This window comes from Planococcus citri, chromosome 3 (assembly GCF_950023065.1).
Source record: "Planococcus citri chromosome 3, ihPlaCitr1.1, whole genome shotgun sequence".
Taxonomy (NCBI): Eukaryota; Metazoa; Arthropoda; class Insecta; order Hemiptera; family Pseudococcidae; genus Planococcus; species Planococcus citri.
Genome location: NC_088679.1, coordinates 46,795,406 through 46,806,574, shown reverse-complemented (window position 1 = coordinate 46,806,574; position 11,169 = coordinate 46,795,406). Strand labels below are relative to the sequence as shown.

Genomic DNA, 11,169 nt, shown 5'->3' with positions numbered 1-11,169 from the left:
AATAGAAAAATACCAAATGTCTCGCAAAAATCACACAAAATCATGAAATATATTTTGAAATTGATGATGTCGTCTTTCAAATTATCCTATTTTCGCAAATATTATCTCACATGCAGCTAGTAAAACACCAGTGTAATGTGAGTAGCCTGTGCTAACCAAATAAGGCGATCATTCTATAGCTGCTTTCCCCAGTTTTCCAATGCAACAAAAGTAGCATGAACTCTGAATAAAAGGAGACTACACGCGAATAATTTCGTTTAAAACTTGTATTGTAAATTAACATAGATAACTATGCACAAATAATGATAAAACATTTTCAATTTAAAATCATATTTCAAAAAAAAAAAAGTTACGATTTAAGTAAGTAGAATAAAAATGGCAAAATTTCTATAGATAGGTACCTATCTTATTTAAACAGAAATTAAAAGATGTACAAAGAAAGTTTTTTTTATACAAATATACACATGTACAACAATGACTTTAAAAATTGAACTTGACAAGCAATAAAAATGGCATACCTAATAGAAAAATTGCTTCCTTGGGGATATTTGAGTTCACATCGAAGCATACAACAATGAAAGAATGAAAACTTAAAAAATTCTTATCATTTTTTCTCTTCAAATTCACCATTCGCGTAATTATTTATCTCGTCTAGTTCGGGTAGCGGTGGTAGTGGGGGTAAATGATCGAATAATTCTTCGTTAATTTTATCCGCAAAATTGGCCGGATGATCGAAGTAATTGAGGAGAGGAGCTGGAGCTTCGTTATTTTCGGAATTATCCGAAGAGTCTTGCGATCGAACCGAGTTAGTCATTTCTTCAACTTCACGACCCGATGGTATAGGGTAAGATTCCGGATTCGGATTCTCGTAATCGGGTTGTTCGTTATTCTGGTAATTTTGAGTTTGAGGAATAGATGGGTAATCGTTGTAGTTTTCCGAACTAAATTGACTATTTGGTGCTGGACTATCGTCGTAATTGGGAGTCTCGTTGATGGATTCGAAAGGATTTGAGTATTCCTCAGATCCAGTCTGTGCTCCGATCGGTGGAATGAATTCTACTTTAGCCTGGAACCCATTGACAGGATCAGCCGTGTAGGTGACTTTTCTCAAAGATCCGTCCGGTTCGACCAAACTGTATTGACCATGTACCACGTCGCCGTCTCGAGTTTCGTAGTGAGCTTGACTATTTCCAGTATTGGGATCTTCGACTCCGTAAGAAAAAGTGTAATCTGGTTTTGCCTGTAAACATGACAAATCTGACATGACCCATCACGAAGCATGAACGAGTCAGAGTACTCTACAATGTTGCTCAACACTTACCACATAATCGACTCTAGACGGTGGCAATGATTCTGCATCCTTATTAGCATCATCTCCATAGACTGGAACTACTATTTCTTCGACTTGCCCAGATACCGGACCAGTGAATGTACTGTACGTAAATCCGTAACCGTTCTGGATGCAGCGACGTTGCTCGATTAACTGTGAAGCGATGATGATTACGCAGAACCATGGCACTTGATTCATACGCTGAAAGACCATGTGCGTTTTGTTATGCATACAAATCTTCGATAGAAAAATATTTCGCTATTTTATATTCGACAAATCCCTTAAATTAAATGATAAATTATATTCTATAGTAGGTAGCTGTATATAGGCCTACAAAGCCAATTGTAAACTGGGCACAATATTTAATCAACTTCTATCAAAATATTTTTTTTGTATAATACGCAGCAGTAGAAAAATACACAACATAATGTAGATAGGTAGCAGACTAATTTTATGCCAAATCATCATATGAGCTAATACCTATCTTATAGATTATCAATTTAAGCACGGGTATCTTTCATTCGTTTCAACAATAAACTACCACACGAAGCACAATGCAACGCCTTATACTCCTGAAATTCCTCAAGAATTCGCCTATGTATCCAGACTTAATTGTTCTCTCGTGGATTTCGTCACATAACGTATAGGTATTCGGTTAAATTTCCACCTTCCAAGAGTACCTAAATAATTACCAGCGTATATGTGGTGGAAAAACTTACCCATATATGCATCTATAGCATGAAATTAATTACCTTAATTAATTTAACACGCGAAAATCCATAAGCAAATACCGAGGTATTTGAAAAATTATTCGAGAGAGATTAAGTAATTGAGTAAATTGTTGTGTTGAAGTCGTGTCACGTCTACATAATGGTGACAAAACACCACATAGGTAGGTAAGGTGTATAGACATAGAGGTGCTTTTATTCGCATCAAACTCAAATTTCTTGTTTGACTTAATTCATAGACAATCACACATCTATAGGGTTAAAATATCATACGATAATTGCAGAAAATATCTACGTTAGGTATGGTACGGTGCGTATAATTTGTTTAACCTTTCACATTTTTTTTTCATAACGTAATTTTTAACATAGGTACAGATCTAAGTCACCCATTTACCTAATAAAATATTCATATTTTGAATGGTTAAATTAAATCACTTTCCATGTGAGGTATTTGAATGCTTACATTCAAACTGGAGTAGGAAACCTACTGGGTCGCAGGACACACTATTACAGAGTATTTCGTCAAGATTTAGGACTATAACCTTGATTTTATGTATCTACATGGCAAAATTAAGTTAAACCAATTTCAATTTTTTCTTTTCATAGGTACTCATGCATTCTTCCCTCCCCCCCCCCGGTCTTCAGTTTAAAAAAGTTGTGACTCCTGAAACATTTTGAATTGAAGTCCAAAACAAGTTTTTTTTTGGAGTTGAAAGGAAACTTTTCCGATATTTAGGGGTGAAATGTAAGTATCACCTTCCTCAATCCGTATCTAACTTACGAAAGAAAAAACTTCGGTGTTGAAAAATTTCAAAAATTTCTTTCCTACACATACCTACTTAGTTAAAAACATCGTGATTATTTCAAGATAGGTATCTAATTTGTACATAATTCAAAAATGATTTCTTTCATTAACTTTGAAGAAAAACTTGTAAAAAACATGAAACATTTTATTTTCTTGTTTTTGTCTTTTAATATTTTTCTTTTAATAGATACATATAATGAAATCATCATCTATGCTTCATAACTACATAAAGGATAAATTTGCAAAAATTGAAAGCATTTTCTCATTGACACCCAAAAATTGATTTTTCACGTGATATTTGGACAAAGCTTAATTATTTTTTCAGGGGAAAGGGGATGTCGGAAATTGAAATTATTCCTCTAACGGTGGCTCAGGAGATTTTAAAGACGAGGGACATAAAGGAATTTTATTCATTTTTTTTGCTCATTTTATTCAAAACGAAGTCGCCATGAGATTTTAAAAATCTTTTTTTCAGTAATTTACAGTGTTTTTTTTTCTTTTTCATCTAGGTACCTACCTACATATGTAAGATACTGTTTTAGATGGAAAAATCTGATGTAGGTATAGGTAGGTAGATACATACGTACTTAGACTTACGTTCTCGATAAAAAATATTGAGATTCACTTACTTTAAAAGTGGTCGAGTGCGGGGTCGAAAATTTCATGATTTTTTATGCTGCATAAAGCCAATCCCCCTCCCCTCCTACCTCCAAAAAATATGCCAAATTCTGGATAATTATCACCCTTATTCCTTCTTCTTAGTGAACGAGTTTCAAATAATTTATCATTTGATAAACAATACATTATTTTCAGACAGTGGCAAAAGATCTTGTAAATGAACTTATAAAATAATTTATTTTATTTTCAAATTAATTTTTATAAGGTAGTTTTTCAATAATTTTTAAAAACGTAATAAAATTTTAGGATGTCCAATTTATATAAAATAAGGATTAGGGTCTTTAAGAAATTCAGATCAGATACAATTTTGGTTGCATGACTAAAAGTTTATTCCTGGTGTGCATTTTTTCTGCATTATACGTTTCGACCTTTTAAGGGAGGAAATAATTTCCGACCTTAATCACAGCTTTATTGTACTTGAATATGGATGATTTTCACTAAATAAGGAAATTAGGTGTACAATGTACATGACCACTTTACCAGATTTTTCAAGTTTTCCGTACTTATATGATCAGAAAGCGAGGACAGAAGACGAATAAAAGCTACTTCTCCGAAACAAAGTCAAAACTATGGAACTACGAGTAATTCCAGCTTTGTTACTAAAAATATGATCTGTTCTGATTTTGGGTAGGTATTATTGAAGGTAGAAGGGGAGTCTCTTTCTATCTTAAATAAACAGCAGAAAGTTCAAAGAGCAATTTATCTCATTTTTAAATTACTTCCACCAATTTTCTACAAAATTGAGACATAGTGTCAAATTTTGATCGGAATGCCAAAAATCTTTATTACCTTTTTTTGACCTTTGACTCATGAAACGGTTTGTTAGATGATGAGCTTTATGGCTCTCCCTGATCAAAATTTGACACTTTTCTCTGAGGCTTTTAGTAAATGTTTGCAATCAGTGTTCAATTTTTTCAGGAAGTCTATTCTACTCGCAGTAATTTCACATAAGATGATACGTTTTCTTTTTCTCATTCTACCCTCCCCCTAACCGCACGATTTCCTACCTATAAGGAGCCCTAGACACTTGTAAATTCAATCAGAAGAGGATGGAGATGTAATTAGGTACCCACGTATTTTCACCAAAGATCAATTTTATGTAATCGTCATCTTAATGATTTCTTAGGAAATTAAAAACAAATAAAGTAAGTTTTAGCTGTAAAAATAGTTTAGGTAGTTTATTTACGTACCGAAACATTTTTTCGAAAATAGACAATTAAATTTGAATTTTCGACGGGACCTAAGCTTAAATTTTCACTATTCACTTCCAAATTTTCCCCTTCTGAAAGAGTTCTATAGGGAGTTTTTTTTGAAATGTAATATTGAATAGGTAGATTTGATGACTGATGAATTTTTAAAAAGTACATAATAAGTGTATTAAATTGCTTCGGTATCTTTTAAGCCAAACATGAGGTATAAAGAATCGAAATTCGATAATGCAAAAATGGGTAATTTACACAATTTGAAATGTATCCTAAGTATAGTCCATCTCCTTATCAACGAATACCAAATTGGATATAGGTAGGTAACTTTGCAGCCAAATTTCATAGAAAACCAGTAAATATTTACGTCACGATGGCTACGTCATCAAGTTAGCTTAGTCTAGATAGGTACCTATGAAATTAAAACTAGGTATGTCAAGCTTTAGAAAATAGCTACTTTTAAATGCTGAAACATACATACGTAAGGGTGAATATAGATCATTATGTGACAGATCTTCTGTAATTCAAAAAAATGTAGGTATCACGGCAATCCTTTCGAGAAATTAAGTCAATTGCTTTCAAATAATTAAAATTTGAACAGCACCATTAAAACACAGGTTCGATTTATTCTTTGAAATTATGAATTTTTTAAAAAATGATAAAAAGAAAAACCAGCATAAAATTTTGTGTAAAAAAAAAAAAGAATTAATACGCAATTATCGTAAAACAGAAAAAATCTCAAAAAGAATTTAAATGATTAAGTCAACACTTGGTAAAAAAAAATTAAAAATCAAAGGGACCAGCTCAAAGTTTCAAAATTGCAAAGCATTATAAAAACACCGAATAAGATGCACCGGTGAAAAATCCATTACATACAAAAATAAAAACCAAAACAATATTTTAAAAAGAGAAAAAAAAACACAAATCACTTAAAAGAAAACAAAGTACAATACCTGGGAAAACATTATATATCAACAATCCTGGAGGTACAGCATTAATTAGTCGAACAACATCAAACCGGCGACTATCATGTTTAAAGCACGCGCAATAAATTAGCCGGTTAAATACATATTAAAATTATTCACTACCTATCACAAAAATGAACGTTTGATAACCTGTCGAAACTCTTTCTAGTGTCGCTCCGTAACAGTATCGTCTATTTAAACAAAATCATTTTTCCTCAACAATATTCATTTGATTTGGTTATATAATACTTTTTAAATAGTATTCGATTCCAGCACTGTTGTTTATAGGTAATAACGTCGCGATGATAGAAAATTCGTGTTTGTTATGGCATAAAATCTATGCCATCTGCTTCGGATGGCTTACCTGCATACACTGGTTTGCGGTCGTCAATATTTTTTTTCCTTATTTTTTTTGAACTGCTTTATTTTCCTGCTTTTTTTTTCTATTGTGTGTGCGCCTATAGTGGTTGATAAAAGAGTCAAGATTACTTAAGCCGGTGCGAAGTTCAAGTTATTGAATAAAAAAAAAAGCAAAACAAAAACAAAAAAAAATGTTCTGATGAATTGAAAGTAACCATTCTGTATTTATTAGAGCTAAACAAACTGGAGAAGTGAAGAGGAATAGTTCATATTTTTAAATTGGGCTATATGAACATAAAATTTAAAAATGATGACTGTTTTTTCAGAAAAAAAATTGCAAAAACGCGCTTTTTATTTATGGACAAATATCAACGAATTCATCAAAAACTAAAAGTTGAAACAATTGCCATTGTAAGTAGAATTTCTCCAACTTGCGCATGGAAAATATTTATGCCGAGGTACCTAATTACCTAGGTATCTATATGTAAATTCTTTTCAACTGTGAATTTTGAGAAATTAGTAAAATTTGAGATCTGGATATTAGGTAGCTGAACTTTTTGACTCTTCAAAAAGTTGATGCTCGAAAAGAAGTGCACTTGGTAGACCTCAAAACGCAATGGTATTTTTAAATCAATGTAAAGGGTACACATCTAGACTTTCAGCTGATCAATGACCTTTTTTGAAATTTTATGATATGGTTTTGAAATAAGTTCGAGTCTTGAAAATACCGACACTTTTTCTCACTCGCGTCGAATGCGCCGCTCAAAATGTGATATACGTATACCTATTGGATATACCTGTGCGACACATAAAAACACATTTTTTCTCACTTAGGAATAAAATAACTTTTTAACATCTCTGCCACCGAATTGAACGAAACCTGAATTTTTGAAAAGAGTGCTGATTTTTGACGAATTTTTTAAAACCCAAAAATTGACTACATATTGTATTTTCGACGATTTGTACTTTTTTTTAAAAAAAACAGAAGAAGTAGAATGATATCTATTTGATTAGGAAGAATGATGAAAAGTAGTATTAACTCCCCTGTTTAAAATTTCACTTTTTCAGATAATTCTAGAGACTCTTGCGTGATTGTCGATCTCTTCAGAACTTGTGAATTAGTGACCTTGAGAAGCCCGACAGGTGGACACGTGGACAGACGACCTTGTAAGGTCACACAGACGAGTCAACGGTCTTCAGAGGCAAGAAAAAGGAAGACAGACAACCTTGATAAGCTGGACAGGTTGGTCAGTGACCTCGAGAGTTTCGACAAGCAGACAGACGACCTTGAGAGGCCTCACAGACGGGTCAATGAGCTTCAGGGGCCAGACAGTAAAATAGACGACTTTGAGAAGCGGGACTGACTGGACAATGACCCCAAGAGGACAGACAGACATACGATCTTGGAAAGCCATATTGGAGGGTCATTGATCTTGAGAGGGCAGACACATTCGATCTCGGGAGGGTATGCACTATGCAGGTTAGTCAATGACCCTGCGAATCCAGACACATGTGCCAATGACCTTAACTTCCCTCCCCCGAATTAGTTGGAAATGGTTTCGAATCGTTTTGAGCAGCTCTGGAACCTCCACCAGATTTCTGGAAGTTGAAATTCTCATATAATTTCACACATTGCATTTTTAAGGCTAAGATTTATTTTATGCTCCAACTTCAGTATACTTACAAGGGAAGACCCCCACATGATAACCTCCGATTTGAATGAAACTTAGACTGTTGGAAAGAGGACCTCAAAAAACTCCCATCCTCCAATTTTCAGCTGCTCAAGTTGATTTTTCGATGTTTGGCGAGCGTTTGAAGTTTTGTGAACACAGGTTATATAGGCTGTTGAACTCAGAAAACGGGAAAAAACTACAAATATCCATCTCTCCTGCGTATCAACTTCCGGAGCTCAAATTTAGGCCAAAGGTAGTCTTCTAGATACCAAATCGACCCATACTACCATTGGCCGGATCCAGCTTTCCGGTCAGAAAACCGAATTATTTATTTTTATTCTCATATTTTTGGTGAATTTGAAAAATGGCCGTTTCTTCCCAGCACATGAACTTGAGCAGCTGAAATTTCGGCCGAAGGGCTTATGCTTGATATCTAATCGATTATTACTACCGTCGGCCGGATATGGAATTATCACCACATGAACTTGAGCAGCTGAAATTTCGGCCGAAAGGTCTGTGCTTGATACCTAATCGACTAATGCTACCGTCGGCCGGATCTGGAATTATCATTAGAAATCAAATTTTTTCACATAACATGAGAAAAAGTAAGAAAAAATCCTGTTTTCTGAACGGACGGCCGGATCCGGTCGAGATAGTATGAGTCAATTTGGTATTCAGCACAGAGTTTTTAACCAAATTTTGCGCTCCTAAAGTTCATTACAAGAGCTGATTTTACTGATTTTTCAAATTTTCTTAAAGCATTATTATAATCCACCAGTTGGGCAAAAAATATGATTTCTGATGATAATTCCAGATCCGGCCGACGACGGTAGCATTAGTCGATTAGGTATCAAGCACAGACCTTTTTGTTTTCCAACTTTACTGTGTAAAATTTGTGGAAATTTCAACTTTCAAAATGTATACCTACTGGAGGCTCCAGAACTACTCAAAACACTTCGGAACCGTTTCCAATCGATTTGAGAGTTGAGAATAAGGCGCATACCAAAATTCAGCTCATTTCGATCAAATACATTGTGCACATATGTAATTATATCTTTTGCTGATCAAAATCGAGAGCGAATATATCAGATTTATTTTCGTAATACCTTTGTTAATGAGAGTTTAACTTTATTTAATTAAACAACTACTCACGCAAAAGTGGAAAAAAATAATCTATAGGTAGGCTAATTAACATTTTGAAATGATTAATCCGAGATGTTGAAATTTATTTGCGTACCTACCCAGATTTCTTACAACCCATTTCAATCAATATACATTGTGCACATTACATAGTACATAAATATCATTTGCTGACCAAAAATGCTTCCAACCGCGAATAAGAGTAATAAAAACTTCAATTACATGCTTCAGTTGAACAGTGGTCTGTAGCTGTACAGTTTACACATTACCTACTGTATTGTAGACGCAAATCCATTGGTCACTTATACCTACTATTAAATTAACCTTGATATTTATTTCCGGACTGGTAAAAGTGACAACTAAATTTGTGCATCCACAATAAAGCATTTATAGCGTAAAATTTATCCGAGTGAATTCAGAAATATAAATATTGCGGTAAAAAAAATAACATAAGAGTGTGAAAGTTATCCGAAAATTTACAAATAACTATAGGTAGTTACATATACTTATACTTGCATTCGTTTGTTTGGCAGATTTCTTTATTATGATTATTTCACGATAGGCGAATGAAATGGAGTATGATTTCATCGTTCATGTTCTATGTGATCTATTAGAGGTAATCACCCAGCTCTTTTGATTTCACCTTACCAGCATACCAGCATCAAAATTTTAAAAGAAGAATTTCAACTCGAGAAGAAACCAATGAGATTATTTTGGTACCTAGAAAGTTATTCCTGGTCCTGGAAGGGAAATTCAAATATTTATGAAACAAATGCCTCGATGCACAATAATCATAAATATATATTTTATAAAGTTATGATGAGCTACCTTTTTTATTTATTCGTTAGCTGCGTATAACTGATGATTAGGTAGGTATAATCCTGAATTGATCACAATTAGTAGGTACCTTAGTTCATTAATTCCTGCATAACAGCAACAACGTTCAACACAGCCGTAAAACAAGTTGCCTACGTCTATTTTAAGTGAACTGAAATGATGAATAATACTTGCCAGTTGCCATTCGTAAATTAATATCATTCGAGCGTAGAGGTATTGCTTTATCATTGTCCAGAACCTCATTTTCATCTCATCACAAAAAATTGTTCAAAAAAATATATATTACAATTAAAAGATAAGACTAGTTTAATTAAACTCGGCGATTTAATTAAACCAAAGAATCGCAAACCTCTGTTCTATACGAATAATAATAAAATAAAATTTAGCTTTAATAGAATTAAGAATTATGAAAATGTAATTAATATGTCGAGTTTCTATACTGTGGCTATAGCACGGCCTGAAGTAAAATTACGAATAGAAATGTACGAGTATACTTATACCTACTCGTATAGCTACATCGACAAATCAACATTCAACCATCTGCATTCATGTGTTTGTTTCACAATAACACACTTTTAATATATTTTTACCATCGCGTTTAAAATTCGTGAGAATTCATCCTAAAAGTAAGGCCTGAATTTACACAATTTACATGCAAAATTTCCAGCTCTCTTTTTGTGTTGCCGGACATCCGGCCGACTGGTAAATTCAAAAATTGCGCGCCAAAATCAAAATTTGCATATTCATCCCCACGTTTTCACTTTTCTTTGTGTGTTTATTTCTCCGAGCTCTCCAATACTCACCTTCGGACGTGATTTATTTCCGCAAAACATGTTTTATTTTACGTAAATAATTAACTTTCTGGTACTAGGCTAATTATACTTACACTTGAAACAAAAACATGAAACATTTACATGACCGAATAATTTGCAAATTAATCGAATCTACAACTTGGTGTAGTTAGAAACAATCAATGGATATGGTTTCTCTTTTCCATTAATTGAGATGAGTTAATTTTTGCAAGTAAGTATGACAGGTTATATCTTTCGTTTTTACTCGTTCATTAGCGATTGCAACAATTTTTACAAGTGCAATATTGTTTATTTTATAAAAACAATTACCTACTTTACCTAACATGTAATTGATGTGGGAAAATAAAGATTTACGATTGATTTCTAAAGTTTATGGCAATGCCGAGTTGTGTTTTTTTTCTCGTATTTTTTAATTGCTGCGTGAAATTTCGTTTGTTTGATTGAAAATTATCAGATTCTTGTTTAGACGTAGACAGACGCAGCTGGAAGCATATTGACAAATAATTATGCCATACCATAGTTGGTACTCGGCAAATATTTTTAGCGCAATTTTCCTGTTCGAAGGCGTAAGTCAAAAAATTTACACATTTTAGAAAAAATATTTAGCCTACGAATAGACTCGCAAACGCATCAAAATTA

General features: G+C 33.4%; 1 protein-coding gene across 2 annotated transcripts; it reads right to left on the bottom strand.

The window, feature by feature from the left end:
* Nucleotides 1-335: 335 nt before the first annotated feature.
* Nucleotides 336-6,069, bottom strand: LOC135840073 (cuticle protein 8-like). Of its 2 annotated transcripts, none has more exons than XM_065356405.1 (3): nt 5,225-5,398; nt 1,322-1,531; nt 336-1,240 (listed from the first exon to the last, which is right to left on the bottom strand). In XM_065356405.1, exons 1-3 carry the CDS (start codon nt 5,243-5,245, stop codon nt 605-607), a joined length of 867 nt encoding a protein of 288 aa, XP_065212477.1. In that variant the 5' UTR covers nt 5,246-5,398; the 3' UTR covers nt 336-604. The 2 variants fall into 2 exon arrangements, with proteins under 2 accessions (XP_065212477.1, XP_065212478.1); XM_065356406.1 differs by lacking the exon at nt 5,225-5,398 and adding an exon at nt 5,697-6,069 and having other exon boundaries at nt 337-1,240.
* Between the last annotated feature and the right edge of the window lie 5,100 nt (nt 6,070-11,169).

What these genes read in the sequence shown, in the direction of transcription:
- LOC135840073 (XM_065356405.1), bottom strand. Translation starts at nt 5,245, where the DNA reads ATGATCTATATTCACCCTTAC. An exon ending in TGATCTATATTCACCCTTAC is followed by an intron (nt 1,532 to 5,224) that starts GTATGTATGTTT and finishes ATGGTCTTTCAG; the next exon opens with CGTATGAATCAAGTGCCATG. An exon ending in CGTCTAGAGTCGATTATGTG is followed by an intron (nt 1,241 to 1,321) that starts GTAAGTGTTGAG and finishes TCATGTTTACAG; the next exon opens with GCAAAACCAGATTACACTTT.